Source organism: Caenorhabditis elegans, chromosome II (genome assembly GCF_000002985.6).
Source record: "Caenorhabditis elegans chromosome II".
NCBI classification, from domain to species: domain Eukaryota; kingdom Metazoa; phylum Nematoda; class Chromadorea; order Rhabditida; family Rhabditidae; genus Caenorhabditis; species Caenorhabditis elegans.
The window spans coordinates 14805224-14828851 of NC_003280.10; the positions used below are offsets into that span (position 1 = coordinate 14805224).

At 37.6% G+C, this 23628-nt stretch overlaps 5 protein-coding genes across 9 annotated transcripts; 4 read left to right on the top strand and 1 right to left on the bottom strand.

Annotated features, from left to right (window-relative positions):
• Positions 1–762: 762 nt before the first annotated feature.
• Positions 763–2899, top strand: srt-11 (Serpentine Receptor, class T; the record flags this gene model as incomplete). Its single annotated transcript, NM_064669.3, has 4 exons — positions 763–915; positions 1455–1877; positions 2314–2460; positions 2526–2899. The coding sequence occupies 4 exons, from the start codon at positions 763–765 to the stop codon at positions 2862–2864; spliced, it is 1062 nt and encodes a 353-aa protein (NP_497070.2). The 3' UTR covers positions 2865–2899.
• Positions 2900–3762: 863 nt separating this feature from the next.
• W01D2.6 (9.7 kDa protein) lies at positions 3763–3981 on the top strand (the record flags this gene model as incomplete). Its single annotated transcript, NM_001027212.3, has 1 exon — positions 3763–3981. One exon carries the CDS (start codon positions 3763–3765, stop codon positions 3979–3981), a length of 219 nt encoding a protein of 72 aa, NP_001022383.1.
• Positions 3982–7312: 3331 nt separating this feature from the next.
• osta-3 (Organic solute transporter alpha-like protein 3) lies at positions 7313–9666 on the top strand (the record flags this gene model as incomplete). 2 transcript variants are annotated; one of them, NM_064670.7, is made up of 7 exons in its annotated part: positions 7313–7438; positions 7809–7933; positions 8296–8450; positions 8507–8745; positions 8813–9008; positions 9056–9215; positions 9265–9666. In NM_064670.7, the coding sequence occupies 6 exons, from the start codon at positions 7810–7812 to the stop codon at positions 9435–9437; spliced, it is 1047 nt and encodes a 348-aa protein (NP_497071.1). The 2 variants fall into 2 exon arrangements, with proteins under 2 accessions (NP_497071.1, NP_001293580.1); NM_001306651.3 differs by lacking the exons at positions 7313–7438; positions 7809–7933; positions 8296–8450 and having other exon boundaries at positions 8534–8745; positions 9265–9437.
• A 628-nt stretch (positions 9667–10294) lies between these two features.
• Positions 10295–10917, top strand: rpl-37.1 (Ribosomal protein L37; the record flags this gene model as incomplete). The annotated part of the gene is made up of 2 exons (NM_064671.9): positions 10295–10518; positions 10819–10917. 2 exons carry the CDS (start codon positions 10295–10297, stop codon positions 10871–10873), a joined length of 279 nt encoding a protein of 92 aa, NP_497072.1. The 3' UTR covers positions 10874–10917.
• On the bottom strand, positions 10913–13320 carry nhr-61 (the record flags this gene model as incomplete). Of its 4 annotated transcripts, none has more annotated exons than NM_001027211.6 (6): positions 10913–11135; positions 11184–11332; positions 11381–11493; positions 11540–12182; positions 13027–13147; positions 13193–13320. In NM_001027211.6, 6 exons carry the CDS (start codon positions 13298–13300, stop codon positions 11022–11024), a joined length of 1248 nt encoding a protein of 415 aa, NP_001022382.1. The 4 variants fall into 4 exon arrangements, with proteins under 4 accessions (NP_001022382.1, NP_001022381.1, NP_001293577.1 ...); NM_001027210.8 differs by having other exon boundaries at positions 11549–12182; positions 13193–13318; NM_001306648.3 differs by lacking the exons at positions 13027–13147; positions 13193–13320 and having other exon boundaries at positions 11022–11135; positions 11549–12129.
• Positions 13321–23628: the final 10308 nt, after the last annotated feature.

Below are 23628 nucleotides of genomic sequence, written 5' to 3' on the forward strand. Positions count from 1 at the left end.
AATATTATCAACCATCAAGTAGGTCACAAGCAGGTCCCCATTGGTCGCAAAACAATGCAAACCAGTTAATCTTGTTCAATTATTTGATTTTCATTTTTCTTCTTTCCTATGCCATGAAGAAACATGCATGCGGATGATACCTCAAGAAGACCTATTCATACCTGGCAAATTGTATTATTGTAAGCTGAAGTGAACGGGATCAAAGTTGAAGAGACTCTGCTCAAGATGCTGTATTATTTTAATATAAGATCAATCTAAGATCTTAACGATAACATGGAGGCGCCCGATTGCCTACTCTCAAACTAATATTTTATTCACTACTGTAAGAAAGCCGTCGTACAATAACTCTATAACCCCCAGTTGAGCAAGGATTTTAATTGCTTCTTGTTGATTTTTGTGATAATATTTTTTTGCAATAAAAGTATTCAGAGCTCGATGTTGTGCCACTATTTGGAAACAGCCTTTAAAAAATTTCATACACACTTTTTTTCTAGTTTAAATTAGCAAACTGCATCTGACATAATTGATCTTTCAAATTACATCCATTTCATTGAGAAGCCCCTGTCAGCATATGAGTAATTGTTTTGCCCGTCCGTCACCTGTTTCAAGGAATTAAAGCAAAAATATTCCCATTGGGATTATATAGTGACTGTTTAGGAAACGTTCAAACAACATTTACTTTAATATATTATTGGCGCGTGATTTGGGAACATACGATAATTTTCTAATTTTTATTGGAATTCCTAATCTATTCTTGTGAAGATGTTTACTCTGAATATGTCACTATTTTACGTTGTTTCCAACAAATTCATACTTTGGCAAGAGGTGTATGAATGTCCAATTGAAAGAAGAAATTCAAGATTTGAACGACCATTACTTGGTTCCTTTTTTCTTGCGTTTGGGGTTTTGTTTATCGTGAGTTATTTCAGAAAAGTACTACTAGAGAACAGGTGTGGAATTTTTTTCCGGCATATCGGCAAACCGGAATTGTGCCGAAAAAGAAAATTACCCGCAAATCGGCAAATCGGCAAGTTGGCGGAACAGAAAATTTCTGGCGAATCGGCAAACCGACAAATTTTGCCGATTTGCCGAATTTGCCGGAAAAACGGCAATTGCCAAAAATGTTCGGCAAATTGACATCCTGTGTATGTTTCTACATCTATTTTAAAAAGTAAAAAAATTATATGAAAATATGTAAAGAAACTACGGAAATAAATTTCAAAAATGCACAGTTTTAAGTGTTTCCGTCTTATAAGAAATCCCTCTAAAAATTTCCTGCAAATTGATATCCGGAAAACGGCAAATCGACAAGTTGCCTGAATTGAAAGTTTCCGGCAAATCGGCCAACCGGCACTTTGCCGATTTGCCCAATTTGCAGAAAAAAATTGCCGTACGGCAATTGCCACTCTGTAGTCTCCGAAAAAAGGTTTTTGGTCCAAAATTTGGTATTCTAGATTCTCTACATTCCCTGCCTCATAGTGATCATCGGTAAAAAATCCCGCGCTCCAGTGTACCTACTAATGCTGGCCCTTGCAATTTTCGACATTTTATCCCTTATCGTTGATTCAATATGCACCGGTATATTCGATATACTAGGAATTTCATTTTGCAACTATCCCCTCCCCATATTCATACTTGGAGCAATTGGTGGTGGCTCTTGGATGGCCGGCTCTTTGGCATGCATTCTTTTGGCAATCGAGCGTTGCGCAGAAATTAACCAACAGTTTCCATTGGAATTTTTGTTCCGTAAAAGTGTATTTCCAGTTGTGGCATTTTTGTTATTAAGCTACACCATATACGCTTTCTTTTTCACAAAAGCCCTTGTGTTTTCTGCTGAAGCAAGCTGTTGGTTTTTTGATCCGATGATTGGGAAAGATGTAAGTTAAGTTAATCTGATAGATTTGGTTTCACAAGTGAAAAATTTGAAATTTTTTCCGGCAAATCGGCAAAAATTGCCGGAATTGAAACTTCCGGCAAATCCGCAAATTACCGGAACTGAAAATTGCCGGGAAATTGTGGGTTTGCCCATTTTTTCTGGAAATTTCAGAAGTTCAATTTTAAACGACAAAGTTGCACACATCCTATAAATGACCTTTCATCTATCTTAAAAAGTCAGTAAATTATATATTAAGACATCTGGAGAAAACGGGAAAAAAAAATTTAAAAAGGCACATTTCCAAGTGTTTCCATCAAATTTGTATCCGGCAAACGACATATCGGCAATTTGCCAAACGTGAAAATTTCCGGCAAATCGGCAAAGCGGCAATTTGCCGAATTGCCGCCCACCCCTGCTTCCATCTGTAAACTTTTCAGGCAAGTCTATACCATAGCTATCCACATTCTATAAATAACTTCGCCGTTGGGATATGCACAATAATTTTGTATTTGTATTTATCGTATCGATTAATTTTCAAATTTGGCTACTCTACATCTATGTGGTTATATAAAACTAAGAGACAGGTCTACAATTTTTCATTTGACAACCGTTGCCTGAATATAAAACTTGAAATATCTATAATTTACAGATAATATTTCAAGCCATCTCCCTCTGCATTTTCCATGCTACCGCTGCTTTTATCTACGAGTATATGCAATTTTTCGCTCCGACCCCGTTGCTAATTATTATTAGCCAATTCGTTTGGCAATGGAGTAGTGGTGCTATTTGCCTGGCATATTTGGTATTCAATAGAACAATTCGCAATTTAGTCGTCAAAATGATATTGCCGAAAAAGATACGATTGAAATATGGTCTTTATATTGGAGTCGACGAACATATTGCATTTGAGGGAGCTGTTGGGAATACTGGTGCTGCTGTAGTGAATGCAGCTGGAGCAGCTATTAAATTGGATAATTTTATAAATTGAGAATTTGAATTATTTTTAAAGAAATTTATGATAAATGCCAAGATAGTCTTGTAAGTATAACTGCAACAGGTTCCGGTCGATGCACCATGATCTTGCTTACTCGTATTCAGATATCGTTGAATTTTTCCAAAACTTATCAACTGAATAAAATGTTCTTGTTTCTTATAGTTTTGCAATTTAGTTTTTCTATATAAAAAATCGGCAAATCGGCAATTTGCCGGAATTGAAATTTCCAGCAAATTGGTAAATCGCCGGAAATGAAAATATCCGGCAAATTGGGAAACCGGCAATTTGCCGATTTGCCGAATTTTCCTGAAAAACGGCAAAAATGGTTTTTTGGAAACTTCAGAAATTTTAATTGGCCAATTTTAATTGGCAAAAATCCATCCTATAAATGTTCCTACATCTATTTTGAAAAATGAGAAAATTCTATGAAAATATGTAGCAAAACGGAAAACATTCAAAGAGACACCGTTTTAAGTGTTTCCGTCTTATAAAAAATCCCTCTAGAATTTTCCAGCAATTTGATGTTCGGCAAACGACAAATCGGCAAACCGGCAATTTGCCGAAAATCAACATTTCCGGCAAATCGGCAAACCTACAATTTGCCGAAAATCAAAATTTCCGGCAAATCGGCAAACCGACAATTTGCCGATTTGCCGATTTGGCAATTGCTGCAAAACCCCTGCTATATATCTAAAAAAGAGTTAGTCTCAATAATTTTTCCATCAAAGATCCTCGAACATTTTCGTTTTTTATGCCCTACAAACATGTTCGACTTTCCCGTTTCCTTTCCAAAATTTTGTCCCTATTATTTACCTGATAGCTTAACCCATTTCCCCCTCCTCGGCACCTAGAGAGTTTCAACGCACTTCACAAAACTTATCGATTTTCTTTAATGGCTTCCACATACTCACTACCGTCTGACTATACCGAAGACAATCCGTTCACAAAGAAGGAGATCTCCCTGTTCATCGTGATCTACACGTTTTGCGTCGTCATGCTAATTGTGATGTACGAGCACTTGATGCCGGTCATCAATAATCCAACATATCCACATTATAATAAAGTTCCGTCTTTTGATTTTGTTGCTCCGCAACAGACTCCTGGATTTTAGATTTTTTGTACCTTTGCTTTTGTTTTTTTTTTGAATACTGGTATTTCTTCAATGAATGGTTTAACATACATATTACATGACTTGAAAAAACAGCGAATCCTGTCATTTCCGACATTAATCCGAATCTTGGCGTCATTCTATTTTTTGTTTGGAGTGGGAGATATATGAAAATCCTAATTCCGATTTTTGGTGAAGCTTTCAGAATTCTTAATGTTTTCTCGATTTCAGGGCCTGCCTGAAACCTGCCCGCCTTCCGCCTCATTTCTGCATTTTGACGTGAATTTTCGAATTTCAAATTTGTTATCAATTTGTTAAAAATCGATAAATAATGAAAAAAAAAGTTCACTAATGTTTTAGCATAAGGCGCGTAATGAGGCGAGAGACAGGCGGAAGTCACATTTAGGTCAGGCAGGCAGGCGTCTTAACGCCTACTTGGAAACTCTACTTAATCATTTTTACCACCAATTCAATAAGTTTTATTTGCTACAATGTTTCCAAATAGACACTAAAAATGCACTGATTTTTGAAAATTTTCTGTGAAACTTTTTTGAAATTGAATTAGAATATGCAGCTTGTAGAAAAAATTGAATTTTTAATTTTTTCGCTCAAAATTATAAATGGCGAATCTAATTTTACAGAGAGATTACGTCAGAATGCGGAGAGGTAGGCATAGGTAGGCATCATTTAATAGAGGACTGTGCCTCTATTCAATGTATGTAGCCTTGAACAATTCAGTGGCCGAGTTTTTTGGCTCTACTTACAAAAATGATTTTTCTAAACGGAAGTTTCATAATTCTGTGAGGGCTCACATAAGTGGCCCAGTTATGCTATGTGGCCTAGAAAGTAGAAAATTCGGCCATGTCGCAAAGACCACGATGTGCACATGTTCTTTGGGTCCTCGAATCCCTATTTTTTCCGTCAGGTGAAAGGTTTCCATACATGGCTTCACTGATATTGAATGTAATCCGAGACATTTAATATTGACATAATCCTATTCAAGATGGAGCACAGGTCGGCTTTTGCCACATCATGAATTTACTAGAAAATAGGCTCCATGTAGGCGTTAAAACGCCTGCCTACCTGACCTTTAGGCGACCTCCGCCTGCCTCTCGCCACAATTTTAATTTGATTTTCAACAAATAGATGAGAAAATTTAAAATTTGAAAATGCACGCCAAAATGCAGAAAATAGTTTCAGCCAGGCGTTAGGCCCTGAAACCGCGCCTGCCTACCATGGGAACTCTACTCAACGAATTTTGAATTCTCTTGACTCGTCGATATTTCAGAGCACATTTGGGAAGATTTTAAGAGTTGTGAATAAATTTTTCAAGAAGGTAAAATTGAGCATTTTTGGCTGTAAGATTCCCTGGTCGCATTTTCCAAAAAAAAACATTTCCCGCCATTTTTGGAGGTTAAAAAATAGAAAATCATTTTTTCCCTCGATAAATTATTTGCCCAACTAATTTTGTCTCCTCCACATCAGGTTTCTCCTCTATTTGCTTTGGAACCTAACCACGTCTCGGAGAGAGCAGTTAACTTGTTCCATTTCTGCGTCTCTCCGCTATTTACAATTCTTCTCAATTTTTTTCCCGCAATTTTTCCAGGGGCTCACACACATGGGGTCGGAGAGAGGAAATGACGGAAGGGCACCCAGTGCTCCACCGCTCTCTTTTTTTTGCTTCTTCGCTTTTTTCCCATATTTGTGTGCGTGTCTATATATTTTCTATATGTAATGCGCATTAGTTGATGTATCAACTTTTGCGTAATACGCTTTTTTATTTTTCAAGGCTCAGAGCTCAATTTCTGCGATTGGAAAAACACACATTTTTTTTGTTTTTAGTCAGTGTTTTATTAGGTAGAATATTAAAGAAAAAATATTGACATTTCTGCATTTTTGTCTCCTTTTTTTGTGGTACTATTCCGGGAATACAACATTCTGAAAATGCGTATTGTGCAACATATCTGCCGCGCAAAATATCTCTTAGCGAAAACTACAGTAACTCTTTAAAAGAATACTGTAGCGCTTGTGTCGGGCTGCGATATTCCATTTTCATTAGTTTCTTACAGTGTATTTTTTCCACTTCTACAACTTTAAAGGAGGGCGCATTTAAACGAAATGGTCCCGCCACGCGCCATCCATTGATTTTTCGGGCGCGTGGCGGGACCATTTCGCATAAATGCGCCCTCCTTTAAAGTCGTAGAAGTGGAAAACAAATACACTGTCTGCTGGAATAGTCTGCGAAGTTTAAATGTCCCAAATGGGCACTTCTCCTCGAGGAGTACACTAGCTGCGTAAATCGACACAGCTTGTATTATAAAGACCCAATGTTTTGTTAATGTTTATTCAGTGATACACCACCATTTCACACGTCATCGGGGTGAGTTTCAAAACTTTTTTTTCTCTGACTTGTTGTTTCTATAACTACATGTCACAAAATACAGTTTGTGTGTGTGTGTGTGACTCACATATACAATACTTAAACATCTGTATATTCTACCCGCATCTCTCACACTCTCTCTCTCTCCCCTTTTTCAGTATTTTCTCTTTCGCCGTCTCCAATTTTCCAACAGTCTCTCGCACCGTTCGCCCGCTCGATTCGATCACCGTTCCACTTTTAGAGGGATGCAACACTGCTACATATTAAGTGGCTTTTTTTTCAATTTTCCCACGAAATTCCGAAATACATCCCACAAAAGACAGCGTTTTTACCCGAAAAAGTTAATCATCCCTTTAATATTATCCCAGGCGCGAAATTTTCCATTTTTCGCCAAAAAAAATTACGGAGACCGGTCTCGACACGACATTTTTTGTCGTATGCAGAAAGGTGTGTGCCTTTAATGGGTACTGTAATTTCAAACTTTCGTTCCTTTTTTTTCTCACGATTTTTGAAAATTAATTGATATAATTTAGTTTTTAAAGAGAAACGAAGCAACGAAAGTTTGGAATTACAGTACTCTTTAAAGGCGCACACCTTTTCGCACTTAACAAAATGTTGTCGTGTCGATACCGGGAGCCGTATTTATGAGCCAAAAATGACAGAATTTCGCGAATTTTAAGTGGGTTTTTCCAATTTTCCTGTGAAATTCCAAAAAATAAACCAAACCGAAAAGCAATTTAAAATAATCCAACCTCCCCGCCAAATCTTTCTAGTTTTTCGCCTCTTTAAAGGGAAATTTCCTTATCTTTTCCCCATCGCGAGGCAAAAGTTTGGAGGAAAAAAAAGAAACCTGCCCGCCCAAGTTTTACAACATTTTCCCGCTTATCGAAAATTTATTAAACTTATTTTGAAATTATTTCTGCCCGATTCCAATTTCCGCACTTTTCCGCCCTTTGTCACCTGATTCCCCTCACCACTTCGTCACAATTGATGCAAAACATTCCTTTTCGTTTACTCGCACAATTTTCCCCAATTTTTTGTGCCCCTTCGAGCCATTATTTGCTCATTGCTTTGCCGTTTGTGAGTCATTTATGTATTTTTTAAAACGGTTTCTTCATTTTCTCCACCTTACACACCCTTAAACCTTAATATTTATAAAATTATTCATAGATTCTTCTCTTTTCTTATCGAATTTTTCTTCTTGATTGATATTAAATATTATCAATTGTTATCACAAGTGACCCAACTTTTGCCCCTTTCAATCAAAAATTCGCTCGCGGTCATCGTATTAAAATAGCGAATTGACACTGAAATTTTTATTTTCAGCAGAACTAGTTTTTGGTCGGCATTTTTGCATAGTTATCACGCATAGTTAAACCTCCCTTTTCTACTTTCTTATCGAAATTTCGCCTAAAAATTTTCGAAAAAGTAATTTTCTTTTTTTTTTCAGAATGGCGAAGGAGCACGGAGCGATGCGATCGGTTCTGAATCTTATCGGATCTGTGATGCTCCCACAGGACACTTCAAATTGCTCGGATCGGCATGACACACCGTCCGCGCCAGAATTTTTAAGCCGTAAGTCGTTAATTTTTCACATTTTTAAAGATTTCTGTCTATTATCATTTGTTTGAAAATACAAAATTTTGTTCAGAAAACTGTCTTTGCGCGGTAATTTTGTACAAAAAAACTTTTTTAAAACATTTTAACAAGATCTGCAGGTTTGCGGGTTACTGTAACAGCGTTATTTCGGAGTGTTGTTGCGAGTTGATTTTTAAAAAAAATTTTAAACAATTTTTATTTTATTAAAATTTAATGAAAAACAACTGGTTTCGAACATTTTCGCCGAAACAACTCGAATTTTTATTCAATTAAACATTAATTTTTCTAATTTTAAAATGAAAAACCTTAAATTTCACCCAATTTTTCCAATTTTCCAGATCTCCAACCATTTCAAACAGTGCTCCTCTCGATCGCCTCATTCTCAACAACCATTGTACTTTGCCTATCGCTAATTCACTGGTTTTACGTGTACAAGTACGTGTCAATAGAGAAACGACGGAACAAACTCTACTGGCTGATCGCCGTGTTTCCGGTGAGGGATTTTTAAATTTCTGAAAATTTCACTATTTAAATTCCCAATTTTTCCAGGTAGCATGCTCGTGCTCCTTCATTGCTATGTGCGTTCCGAGGACAGCCGTCATTCTGACATGCATCGGTGTCCTGTACTATCTCATGTGCCTGTTCGTCATCGTGTCACTTGCACGTCATCTATTCGGCGGCCGAGAATCGTTTTCCACGTGCCTTCAGTACGACGACAGGCCGATCGACTTCAGATCACCGCCGTTTTGCTGTATTATTCCGAAACTACCGACTGCGAGGTCTACAGAGTGAGTTTTTGCGCGAAAAAATATTTAACTTTATGAAAAAATTAAATAAAATTTCATTGAACTTCAGAAAGAACATCCGACGACTGGAATGGTGCGTGCTCCAGGCTCCGATCGTCCGATCCATCATCATCTTCCTAGACGTGGTAGCCGTCGCTGAAATGCGAGAGGACGCTACTCCATACATTAGATACTCGGATATGGCATCACTTTGCTCACTGCTGCTTGCGATCTTCGGAGTACACACATTGGCGAGGGTTACTTCGGTAATATTCTTGATTTTTAGCACAAAAAATAATAATTTTTCTTCCAGAACAAGCTCTCCGCCTACTGCTTCATGTCAATGTTCCGGCTCGTGGATATATCGCTGCTCTTCTTCTCCGCACAACAGCCGATGATCTTCCAGAACGTGTTGCTCAGATTTAATTTGATATCCTGCGGACCGCTACTAAATGCTCAAGAGAATGCTTATTGTAAGCTGAAAAAACTGTAAAACTAATGCAAAACTCGATGATTTTTCAGTCGTCTGCAACTTCATAATCACCTGCGAAATGCTTCTGCTCAGTGTGCTCGCCACGTGGCTTTTGGCTCCACGTCACAATGCGATGTTCGACGCCTATCGTCCGTCTATGGCACTTTCGGAGACAACAGCGTCTCTTAATGAAACAGAGCAATCTATGATTCTGGATCACTGATTTTTTAATTGAATTATTTTATTTTTTAGACAGAAATTTTAGATTTTGATTCACTTTTTTTAAATATTGATCTCATTTTGCACTGATCTCCAGCCGATCTAGTCGTCGCTCACCTTCACTTCCTGTGCATATTACTTATGATTTTCCCTGTGATTTTTTGTTGCTTTCTTTGTATTTTTTGAAATTGCAAAGTAAAAAAAAATGAGTAAAATAAAATGGTTTTATGCTCAAAATATATGTTTTACGCACAGAAAGCCAGTACAAATGTTCAAAAAAATTGAATAAGATTAATTTGATCCAAAAGTAAATATTTCAGAGTCTTATTTTAACAAGATCAGCAAAGAAAATGAAAATATACGAAAAGAAGAAAACTTTTCACTCTCTGCATCTCTTTTATATTTGAATGACCGCGCTTATTGTTTAAAGGCGCGCGCACTTTCTCTGTTGTGTCTCGCAGCGATCTTTCGTCTCAAGCAGTCTTCTCCACTGAATCCTAAAATTTTCACGTTTCTTTTCACGATTTTTGCTGTTTTTTGACGTTTTTTCACCGAATTTTTGTGATTTTCAGTTATAAAAAATTAAATTAGTCAATCCGCTTGCTGTGATGCCAAAATTCTCTAATTTTTGCCAGTAATTTTGAGTTTTGTGTCAAAAATTAGGTCCTGGGACGTTTCAATTTCGTTTTGTTTTTTACTTGTCGAATTTTGGCTTTCTGATTATATAGAATTGACCCGAAATTTTTAATTGCTCGAAATATGCTCGGATCTTAACAAAATTATGTGAATTTATCGATTTTCTTGTTATTTCCGCTTCTCACCGTTCTCAAGACCAATCTTTAATGTAATTTTTATTTTCAGATGACTAAGGGTACTCAAGCTTTCGGAAAGAAGCACGTTAAGTCTCACACGCTTTGCAAGCGTTGCGGAAAGTCATCGTTCCATATCCAGAAGAAGCGTTGCGCTTCCTGCGGATATCCAGATGCCAAGAAGAGAACCTACAACTGGGGAGCCAAGTCCATCCGCAGACGCACCACCGGAACCGGCCGCACCCGTCATCTGAGAGACGTCAACGCTCGCTTCAGGTATTTTTTAAATTTAAATTGGAAAATATTTTTAAAAAATTGGAAGAATAAACTATCGACCGGTCTAATTTGTCTTATTACTTTCTGCTCCATGTGTGTTACTCAAATTCAATTTGGCAAAATATATAGCTCAAAATTGAAATTTTAAATTAGCTTTTTTTGTGTTACTGGACTGTAAGTGAATTTCAACATGCAATTCTCAATGCATAATAGTTTTCTAAAACCTTTCCAAACTAAAATTGTTCGATTCTGAAAAATATGCCTTCAAAAATGCTTTTAACAATGCCCTTTTTCTTTCAGAAACGGATTCCGCGAGGGAACAACTCCAAAGCCACGCGCTCAACCAACCAACTAATTTGTTGCTGTTAATTGTTGACAATAAACTGTCTACGTTCCAAGAAAGAAATCTTTATTGTTTTTAATGTACACAGAATAAGAAGAAATGATCCTGAAGTAAAGCTCAATAATTTATTCAACGTGGTTAAAGTGCGAACAATCACAGTTCAAAATTGTCGTCTATATCGGTGATCCCGAAGCTCTTGAGACCAGTCTCCCAGATCGATAACATGGAGTACGTCGGATAGTTGAATGTTGTCGGTAGTTAAGTGCACCAATTCCTGGAAATATTAGTTTGAATTAGATAAAAGTTGGCTTTCGTCTTCTACCATTATAGATGCCAATAGAAGAACCATAGTTGATACTCTGATGCCTTGCTGCTCCTCTGGCAGCTTGATGCAATAACCCAGAAGCTCCAAGTAGAAATCCCGAGCTTCAGCAAGAATCTTTTCAGTTTTGGTGCTAACATTTGGTACAGCTAAAAAAATAAAAAATATAGATTTCATTTTGAGAACGTCTCACTCACGATCAGCTAAAATAACCATCACAGCTCCAACGATCCTCTCCTCATCAGACAGCTCCATACGTCTCAGCGGCTCCACCAAATTCTCCAAGCTCTTCTGTGACACACCACTATAGCTGAAAATAAAAATAAATCTCAGTTAATTCCTAAATTTCCCCGTACTCGACATACTCAATTCGAACTCCGTGCTTTCCCTCGGACTTTGGCATATCACTGATCGAAGCCGGATGATAAGATCCATTGGAATAGCATACACCGTTGCAGCCCGCTTTTGCACTCCACGTGGAGCACAACCACCAGTAGAACGCCGCGAATCTCGATTTTGCAATCTTCATTTTATCATCTTCCTGCACATCTCTCAACTGATCAATCGATTTTAGAATATCCACAAATAGTACAAAAGCTCGTCGAAAGTCCGCGACGACGTCATTCAACGTTGCGATTCTCTCGGCGGTGGGCGTCAGGGGAGTTCGTGGCGAGACCACTTTCGTATTATGAAATGCGTAACGAAAATCATAGGTGCCCGGGTAGGTCAGCTTCCAGAACTCTTCGGGATCCGTCCTCGCGTAGATCGCACGTAGATTATCGATTATTTGCTCCTTTTTTATGTCAAGTGTGAATAATGACGTGTGCGACTTCTTTTTCACCTTTAACGCGTCGGTTTGTGTGCTAATCGATAGAGTTTCCGGCATGGCTTCTTCGTCCCATTCGGGATCCTCTACTGTGTCGCCTTGTACCGCGCGTGGATTCATTCCGACGTCAAGGCATCGCGTTAGTCGGCATGAGCGGCACGCGTTTCGTTGTTCTGAAAATAGCCAAGTTGCGATTGGAGCGCGTTCGTCGGTTGGCTTTGCAATTTTCACCAAAAAATTACTGTACCTGGTCTCGACACGACGAATTTTTGTTAAATGCAAAAAGGTGTGCGCCTTTAAAGAATACTGTAGTTTCAAACTTTTGTTGAAGTGGAATTTTCATCGATTTTTCATACTTTTTCTCATGAATTAGGAAAATTGAAGTGTTTTTATTGATATATTTAAGTTTTTTTTAAATAATTAACAAAATTTTTGATGAATGAAAAAAGGTGCGCGCCTTTAAAGAGCACTGTAGTTTCAAACTTTCGTTGCAGTGGAATTTCCATCGATTTTTCTCAATTATTCGATAAAAAATAATTTTTTTTCATGAGAAAAAATTATGAGAAATCGATGAAAAACCAGCCGCAACGATTATTTGAAATGACAGTACTCTTTAAAGGCGCACACCCTTTTGCATTTTTAGAAAAATTTGTCGTGTCGAGACTGGGTACCATATTTTACGGTTTTTACGCTATTTTACCTATTATTTAATAAGAATTTTAAAGATTTATCCATGTATTTTTCTGAAATTGATATTACGTGGTGTCAGAGTGTCTCATTTCGGCTTGATCTACGTTGATCTACAGAAAAAGCGGGAAAAGAGACGCAGAGTTCTCAACTGATTATGGTTAAGAGCGTGCTGACGTCACATATTTTTGGGAAAAAAATTCCCGTATTTTTTGTAGATCAAAATGTAATGAGACAGCCTGACACCACGTGAATTATCAGAAAAACGTGGCCGTCAAGTATAAAACTCGGCCACCTCCTTCCAGAAACAGCGTTTTTTCCTCAATTTACCTTTCGCCACGAGACATTTTCCACCGTGTCTACACGCGTACGTCCTATTTTTCCAAATGCTTCTCCTAAAAAATCCTTTGCACCCGTTGCAAGCGTTCACTCCGTAGTGTTTTCCGAGAGCCTAAAAGTCGATATTTTAATTTGAAGGGGCCGAAAAATCACGCACCACGTCCCCGCAAACAGCGCACTGCAGTGATTTGCGTATCGGCGTACCGCGCGTCGGCGATGATGAGGACGTCGATGCCGTCGATGAGCTTATCGAGTCTACAATCATCGAGTTGTTGTGACGGTTCTGGAAGATTCGATATAGATATTCATCTTTTCACAGACCAACTAGAGTTTAGTTGGGGAGCGGAGAGAAAGAGAGTGGGTGGATGAAGAAACGCAGAAAATAATAGGTGTTTCAGAGAGGTTCAAAAAGTTTGTTAAAATTTGTTAACAGACTGAAAAATGATCTAACAAATTATGATTTTTTGAAACATGAAGTAAAAAATGCATGCACAAATTAAAAAATAATCTAGGAAGGAAAGGCTTAGCTCAAGGTTCTACCGAATTGCAGACTAATTAGAAAAATAACAATTCAAAATATGAAAACAATTCAAGAAAACCGATCTCTGTCAGTGCTGCCCAGTGTTGCGGCGCAAGAGGTGACTGAGACTTACTCAAAAAGGACTAGCGATATAGAGGTGAGATAAGAAATCGACGATGTTTCGAATTTGCGCACGTCAAGGTTGGCCCAAGAAGGTCTAGAAAAGTCTAGGAGCTTGAAAGAACTGAAGTCTAAAAAACATGACGCCTAGGCTTAAGGCCATTAATCTTAGCCAACAAAATCTAAAAGTCAAGACCACAAGTGTACGATCTAGTCTAGGCTCAATTCTTCGAGCTTATGCCTAAGCCTAAGCCTAATCCTAAGCCTATGCCTAAGCCTAAGCTAGTGAGGCCAAGTGATTCCGTGCTAAAATTGAGCCCTGCCCTAATCTCTGAACCTCAAACCTGCAACCTCTCGAAAAAGAATGAATGCAAAAGTAGTCTAAAACCTCCAAACCAGATAGACGAAAAAAACAACAATTTGTGCTCATTGAGCCCACTACAAAACGCAGCAAACGCTTAAACTCATTGGTCTATAAAATGAAGCACAGGGAAGAAGGAAAAGTTCATCGCGACCGAAAACGCAGTTTTTTTCACTGACACTCTGGAGGAAGAGAGACGCAGAGATGTGACAACAAGGGGTCTGTGTGAGTTCAAAAACCGAACGTCTGGCGACGAATGAGGAGGACATAGGAATAACATGTTTTTAATGAACAATTTGAAAAATGCGGAATTTGGAGCGTTTCTACAGTACCTCAGTTTTTTTTTCCAAAAAAAAAAACGATAGAGATACGAAACCGGGGTTCTTAAAATTTCTGATAAGTGGGTTTCAGACTAAAAACTTCAGACTAGCCTAAGCCTAGCCCTTAGCCTAAGCCTAAGATTAAGCCAAAGCCTAAGCCTACGACTAAACCTAGACCTAAGCCTAATCCTATTCCTAAGTCTACGCCTAAGCATAAGCCTAAGCCTAAGCCTAAGCCTAAGCCCAAGCCAAAGCCTACGCCTAAGCCTAAGATTTAGCCTAAGCATAAGATTAAGCCTCAGCCTAAGCCTAAGTCCAGGCCTGACCCTAAGCCTAGGCCTAAGACTAAGCCTAAGTCTGAGCCTAAGCCAGGAATTTCGTGGCAAGACCCAAACTACATTCTTTGCGAAATTTTCAAATTAAAAGTAACCTTTCGAACATAATTGCCTTCCCAAAAGAGAAGTGACGCGGGAAATGTTCGATTCTCAGGAGAATTAGAAAATTGGCAGACACTTTAAGCAGGAAATTGAACAATTTTTCAATTATCAAATCTACCTTTGCGCCCACAATCCGAGATGTCCCATGTCCAGAATAGTGTGGACACATACACGAATCAGAATCTATATAAGAATCTATATAAATGACAGGTGTCTGGCGGTTTTTGCTCGGCGAGCCAGGCACCATGGAAACCTAGACGCTGAAATTTTGATTTTTTTCTTCGGTTTTTCGAGTTGACCTTCGTGAGTTTTATGAATTTTGTGAAATTTGATGTCGAATTTTCAGGTGGCCGGGTGATTTTTTATTTGAATTTGGTAGGTAGCCAAAAATTTGAAAACGTCATGTTTTTTTCAAAATTTTTTCAAAGCTTTTGGAGTTGTCGAGCCTTGAAATCAACAGATGAAAAAATCATCAAAAAATTTTCAAAAATTGTGACCAAGCTACACATAAACGCAATGTCTCTAATAGAATCAGTGACTTAATGATCTCAGTAATAAATCCCCAATCACGTGGGAAAAGACAAGAATAAAGCGATCTTTCGATTCTTTCACCAAATATGTGTATGTGTCATACGGAGCACACACACAAGAGACGCAGAAAGCTTCAGGGTAAAAGTTTTTGGCCTGTGCATACATCACACAATATAAGACGGAAAAACGAATGAAAAGCATTGAAATGAATGGAGAGAGAGTTACGTCAATGATGATTTTTTCGGAATTGATGATGACTACAACGAGTTACGATTTTCGATCTAAGAATTGTGGAAAATTAGACTTTTTTTGAAAATTATAGAGGCCAAAAGAACTTTATGAATAAAATTGTTAGATCACAAGGTAGGTAAGTAGGTAGGTAGGTAAACCCTTCTACCTTTGCCAAAATAAACAATAAAATGTCAGTTAAAATTTTGTTTTAATCTTAAAAAAATAGAGATATGCCAGTTTAAAAATATAAATATTGTGGAGATTAACAAAAAATTATCGAAGTTCAACAATAACTATTTAGGTACAAAGCAGGGCAAATTTGGCAAGTCAGCATATTGCCGGTTTGCCGATTAACTGGCAATTGGGTATTTTCCAATTTGCCGGAAATTTTAATTTCAGCTATTTGCCGGTTTGCCGCTTTGCCGGAACAAAGTCCTACCAATGCTCAGGTCAAAAATTATTCTAAATAGTGACCTCATTATTTTTCGGTTCATATTATGAGTAATAATAATCAAAAAACATGTAACATCACATGTGAAAAATATATGTTAAAATAGAGTTATTATTCAGGTGGTGGAGATCAAATATCATAGCATATTCTGATTTATTCAGGGTGATAATTAGATCAGAATGTGAGAGGTAAATAGCCAAAATATAAGATCTTCGAACAAAAAAATCCAGCAACACTGGGGGACTTTTCGAACTCTTCTCTACGACGACTAGTGTCGAAGGAAATGCTCATATTCCTGAATTGGCAGTGTGAGCATACTAGATATGGTGCGAGAAATAGTATGGAGAAGTTAGAGAGTGCCTAGATAATAAGACGGGGGCACCAATGGGATCAAGTTGCACACACATATACATACACACGCATATTTCTTGAGCTTTGATATAAGGAAGCCGAGGAGCAAAATTTGAATGGAATTCTAAAGCAGGGTGATCAGAATTGGACAAGGGCTTGGTATATTAAGCTATACTAAAGGAGATTTGAAATTCTGAGTTATAAATATATGATTAGTAGTGCTGTAAAATAGGTTTTAAAAGCTAAAGCAGGAAAATCTTAAGAAACATCGGACAGAAACGAGGAAGATTGGGAGGATTACGGTATAGGGGATGGTTAGCAAATGAAATTGGCAAATTGCCAGAATTGAAATTTCCGGCAAATCATCAAACGGGAAAATGGCCGGAATTAAAAATTTCCGGCAAATCGGCAAACCGGCAATATCACCTATTTTGAAGAGTAAGCAAATTCTATGAAAATATCTTAAGAAAATGGGGAAAAAAATTTCAGAAAGGCACATTTTTTAGTGTGTCCGTCTTCTTATAAAAAATAGCCCAAAAACTTCCGGCATACGGCAAACCGGCAAATTGCCGGAACTCAAAATTTCCGGCAAATCGGCATGAAAAAGTTCAAATCATCAGAGTACTGTAGAGGTAGAGGTACTGTAGGAATTTTACACAAATTGAAAGAAAATTATGGTGACAGTAAAAATTTGAGCACCATTTTGATTATTTTTCGTCAAAATTGCTGCCATTCGAAATATTACGCAACATGAAAAAGCCCGGCTCCAAAGTAAAAAAAATTGGAAAAACGTTGTTAACTGGAAAATTAAAGAAGAAAACTGTAACCTGTGACCTAACTTTTGCCACGTAGAATCACCTCGGCCACCACTCACTTACAAGTTGGTCACACTAGAACCGGCATGCTGACATAGATTATACAAGGGAGAAGAACAAGACTCCTCTTCACTGCCCCCTCCTCTTTTTCTATAATCCTCTCACACTCGCACACTATCTCAGTCGATCTACCCGTCTGTGCCTCTCTATCTCAAACCGCCGATTTCTGCGACAATAATCGGACTGTTTGATCGTCTCCACCGGGGGGAAATTAGCGCTAGAGATAGCAAACAGTCAGAGACGTAGGTGAACATGCAAATGACTGAAATCAAAAGATGAAGTTTGAAGGTTTTATTGGAAATCGGAAAACGGAACTTTTGCAGAAAGGGATTTTTCAGAATTTTTTCAGCGGAGCTAAAAACATTTTACATTTAAGCGAAAATTAGCAACATTTTGAGATTGAGCCAGCTACAGTTTTTTTTCTTTTATTGGTTCGATTCCGGATAAAATTACAGCGGCTGACATTTTACGGGTTCGTTTTTGGTATTTTGGCAAATGAACTAGAGTGCTAACAATGAGCGTTTTCGTGGAGCAAAATATAATTATGGTATGCTTTTTACACATTTTTCCAAATTTTGAAAATTAAGCTTCTATCCTAAATGTACCAGAAACTATCTTAGAAAAGCTGAAACAAGCCACTGAAAACGTTTTTTTCTGAAAATGATATCCAAAAAAGTTCATAAAAACATTTCTAAATTCATTTTCTAATTTAAAACAATTTGCTCAAAATATGAAATATTTTTCTGAAGTCTGGCATTTTTGTAAACCTTCAAAACTTACCATGGCATCAAAAACCAACAAAACTATAGTCCAAAAAAATTAGTGCAAATTGAAAAACTTTTCTTTCTCTATGTAATATTTCAAAATTGAGTTCAAAATTACACCTGCCCCACGAGCAGCTGCCTGTGTTTTGTGTGCGCCTTGCTGATCTGTCCAAAATTGAACCGAAAGTACATGTCTCGTCGTCGCTGATAACGAAATAATTTTTGGGCAACAGACATCGTTGGCCAAGTGTCAAAAAGGATAGGGGCTTTTGGATTTTTTTTGGAGAAATTAGAACTGTTCATATTCTTGTAGAGCTTGCCGGGCTACTGTGGGGGTACTGTAGAGGTTTGTAGATCTGGAAAATGTTGAGTTGCTGTATTGATAGTGCAAAGGCTAAGAATACGCAATGGAAGATAATTGACAAGGAAGTAGAAAAACTTTTAAAGATGTGAAATATGAAGTAGATATAGAATACATAGTATTGGGTAGACTGAGGGTACGGTAAGGCACGGTAGAAGGTAGGGAAAGTTTGAAAAAATGGTATGAAAGAGGGATGTGCGGTAAATCTATGACACAACCTGTTTCAGTATGACAATCAATTTTTTTGAATTAAAACAATTGTATATATTTTGCGGAAAAATGCGAGCATTTCTTAAAACTGTTTTTCTCCAATAGACTTCCAGCCATTTTTCAGATTTTTTGAACAAAAATAAATACTATTTTCAGACTGATCAAACACTTTTCTATATTTCTACATTTATTTTTTTATTTTTACTGTTGAACTGTCGTACCGAAATGAACACTGTTGTAGATTTGTGTACTTAAAAATTTTGGAAAATGTATTTTAAAAATAAACAATTGCCGTGCCTACCTGCTTTAGAAGCAAAAAACATTAATAAATCGGCGATAGGCAGGCAGGCGCGCCTACATATCATTGAAACCAGAACCTTTAGGTTTAATACCCTTTTATTCCCTCAACTCCACGAAAAGGCGTGGTTTAACTGGATTACGGTAGGTGCAAATTTTCTGATTTATGATGGACAAATATTGCTCTCATTCTGACGTGATACTTCTGACCAGACCAACCAAAAGAAAAAAAGCGGAAAGAGACTGATAAAAAAAACTTCAAAACACGGATTATTACTCATCCCCTCTTCCCCCATCGCCTCACTAAAAAGCAAAGATCCTCAGTTCGATCCGTTCATTTTTAAATATATTCTGATTCACGGGTGAACCCATTGAACTCTCCGAAACCCGGCCCCTTTTCAAGGATTTTTTGATTCTTACACTCGGCGGGCGGGCACACACACACAAATTCTCGTGCTAAATCTCGGCTGTTGTGTCGGGGGAGTGTAAACAAAATAGATATAGGAAAAAGGGATTTTTCGATCTTTAGCGGGCCAAAAAAAAGTGGATGTTTCAAATGTAAGATCAGTCTTATCGTCAGAGCCAATTTTCGTGGTGAGATCCAATTATTTTAGTTACCAAGTTTTTTTAAAAAATATATAATAGCTTTGCTGGTTCATTGCTATATTTTTTAAAAATGCTGAAATTTACGGAAGTTGTGAATCCTAGGCAGAAAATGCCTGCCTACCTTCAAGAATCTACACATGTTTATGCCTATCATTCCAATCAGGAGTGGGCGGCAAACGATTTTTTCCGGCAAATCGGCAAATTGTCGGAATTGAAAATTTCTGTCTAATTGGCAAATCGGCAAATTGCGGTTTTGCACATTATTTTTGGAAATTTCAAAATTTCATTTTTAATCGGCAAAAATTTCAAATGTTGCAGTAATTTATCGTTAATGGTTACCTTCAAATTGATGTATGTCTTGAATTGTGAACGTAACAATTACCAAAAGTAAGCATTTTTGATGATTCAGAAATTACTCTTCAAACGAGAAACTACTAAATCAGGGGCGGGCGGCGAACAATTTTTCCGGCAAACAGCAAATCGGCAATTTGCCAAAAGTTAAAATTTCCGGCAAACCGACAAATTGCCGAATATGAAAATTTCCGGCGAACCGGCAAACCGACAAAATGGCGGAACTGAAAATTTTCGGATTATCGACATTTTGCCGAAGATGAAAATTTCCGGCAAATCGCAAACTTGCGGAAGTGCAAACTTCCGGCAAATCGACCTTCTGCCGAAAATGAAGATTTCAGGGAAACCGGCAAATTGCCGGAATTGCAAATATTCGGCAAACCGGCAATTTGGGGAGAAAAATTTGCCAAACTGCAAGCCCACTCCTGTACTACATGTTTACCACACATCAATCTTCTAATTGATAAGGATCACCATCAAAACACATGTAAAAATCGTGTTCAAAAAGAGAAAAAACGAACAGAAAATGCGTCTATAATTTCACTCCGTCATCACTAAGCGTACACAATTCGATCCGATTGATCGTTGTGTGATCAATTGAGTGTTTGATCTCGGTCCCTCCGTATGCCTGCCTATTTCTCATCATTTCTCATCACTTCTCCAGGTTTTTGTTTTTAATGAGATTGCGGCTGTCTATGCTGTGATGGCTGGCTGTTTTGGAACCTTTTCAAATCATTCGGGTCAAGAATTTAAAAATTGGAAATTCCGGCAATGCGGAATCCAATTTGGGTCTGCCATTTTGGCGGAAATTGGTCATTCCAATTATGGTAGCTTTAAGTTTATTTTCATATGAATATTTTGGCGGAAAAATTTTATATTTCAAAATTCGAACTGCTAGAAAAGTCGAAAAATTGGGGAAAAATCTGAAACGTTCTGGAATTTTCGGGGTGTTTCAAAACATTTTAACAAAATCAATTTTCATACTAAATCCCCAAAATTGAACCAAATGAACCTCCACACAAAACACCGAGTCAATATTTAGCCAGTTTTCTTCAAAAAGTCCTCAACCAGTTTCACAAAGTACGTTCATTTTTACAATCTAAAAATAGGAGTATACGGGTGGTCTGGTCAATTGAAGTGTGCAAACTTGACCTAAACAGAGTAAACCAAAAGAAAAATAAACCAGAGAAATGCGATCAACTTCCGTTTTTGTTGAGAAGAAGAATAAGAAATCTCGACGGAAATAGTACTAGTCATGTAAAAAGTAAATATTTATACCCGAGTACGGAAATAGTAGGCATTAGGACTTAACTTTTGGACTTGTCACTTGTAGAGGAGCGGGGGGAGAGGTATACAGTACCCCGATGGATAAAAGTACCGCCTAAAATATGACTTCCTAGCTAAAACCTTACAGAGCCCTCACAAAACCTTAATAGGGCACCTACAGGACCGTTACAGGACCCTTACAAAATCCTTACAGAATTAGACTCTCACAAGATTGTTACGGAACCTTCAGAAGATTCTTACAAGAGCTTTTTAGAAACCATACAGGACCCTTACAAGATGGTTATAAGATCCATACAAGACCCTCACATAACTCTTACATAACCCTTTCAGGACCCTTTCAGGACCCTTACAAGACCGTCACAAGATTGTTGCAGGTCCCTCAGGGGATCCTTCCAAGAGCCTCACATGATCCTTACAAGATCCTCACAGGATCCTTACAAGAGCCTCACATGATCCTTACAAGATCCTCACAGGATCCTTACAAGAGCCTCACAGGATCCTTACAAGAGCTTCACAGGATCCTACTAGAACCTCAAAGGATCCTTCCAGCACCCTTACAAGACCGTCACAAGATTGTTGCAGGACTCTTACAAGATCCTTATAAGACCCTCACAGGATGCTTACAAGAGCCTTTCAGAAACCGTACCGGATCCTGACAAGATCCTTATAAGATCCTTACAAGACCCTTACAGAATTCTTAAAGATCCCTTACAGGACATTTCCACCACCCTTACAAGATCGTCACAAGACCCTTGCAGGTCCCTTTCAGGACTCTTACAAGACCCTTACAAGCGCTTGGAGAATCCACACAAGACCGCTGCCAGTTTTATATCGGCTGCTCAATTTGAACTCCTCGGAACTACAGTATCCCAGGAAAAACTCTGAAAGATCACTTCGACTTTCAGCTAACCAAAACCTCAAAAAACTTGATCTCAAGTCTTCGGCTCGCTCGAGCAGGTGAAAAATGAAAATGTGAAAGTATAATTTCCTTTCTCTCTATTTCTTGGCATTCAAAGAGACACTTAATCTTGTGAGCCACGTCAACACCGACATTCGAGAAATATAATCTAATATTGAAAAGAGTAACGACTGCTCAGAAAATACGTTATTTTGGGGGTTCTTGCTTTTGCTGAATCGTTTGATTAGTTTTTGAACTTTAATGGGGGATTTGTGTTTTGAAACAAATATTTCCGTGGTTTCTGGAGCTACAGTAACCAACAGGCAATACTTAACATTCCACTATTTCTAAAAAATTTAATTCGAAAATATATGCAAAAAGGTAGGCGGTAGGCAGGCACGTAGGCAGGTAGTCGCTTCAATGATTTTCGGAATGCAAAATTTTCATATGATTTTCAGCTTTTCAACTTTTTCGTATTACGAACTTAATGAAGTGTAAGAGGGAACGTGTCTCTTGAGGTTGCTGGCGTAAGTACGAGTTTAATATTGTATTTATTGAGGTTTCTGAATATGGAATTTTTTTTTCATTAGAAATTTTTTTGACCAAAAACTAATGTAAAGAAATTTTGAGTTGAAAATGTTTCTCAAATTTTTTACAACGTAGGCAATTTGTCAGATTTCCGGTTTGCCGACTTGCCGAAAATTTTCGATTCTGGCAATTTGCCGGTTTGCCGATTTGTCGGAAATTTTCATTTTCAGCAAATTGCCGATTTGTCAAGTTGCCGGATAGGATGCGTTTAATTTTGCCAATTGAAATTGAAATTCTGAAGTTTCCAAAAAAAATGTGCAAAACCACAAGTTGCCGAAAATTTTTGGCTATAGCCGTTTTTCCGGCAAATTCTCCAAATCGGAAATTTGCCGGTTTGCCGAAAAAAAACGTTTTTCAAACTTAATTTCAACAATATGTTTTGGTAATTTTTGTGTCATAAAGTGCTAAATTCAATGGCCATAAACTCCAAAAACCAAAAAAAAACCAACCCGACTCGAACATTTTGAGTGCATTTTTTTACTACCATGTGGTGGCACCATAGTTCTCAAAAACAAACATAATCTTTGATTTTTACTACAAAAAAAAGAAAAAAAACCAGACAGTTTACATTTGAACTTTTTTTTGTTGCATTTACGTGGTTGTACTTGTACACACACTTTACAAGAACATTTTGGATTCTAAAAAAATCAGATCTCTGGTTTTGACACGAGCGGAACTGTAGAACATATTAAAAAAGTATTATACAGTTTTGCAACTGAACAAATTTTTTGTAGGAAGGCAAGATTATAAGAAACCAAAATTTCAAAACCTCAAAAGATTGGGATTTTTTTCGAACTCGTGTTCATTTTTCTGCTTGATTATAACGTTTTAGTCATTGGAAGTCAGGCGAAAAGTGCAAAAGCCAAATTTTCAAAAAGTGTTCCTGATGGATGTAAAGTACAAAAGCTTGATGTTTGTTGGAATATATGTGATAAGGGATTTGGAAAATATGGATAGATGCGAAAATAAAAATTTCCGGCAAACCGGCAAACTGCCGGAATCGGAAATTTCCGTCAAATCGGCCAACCAGCAAT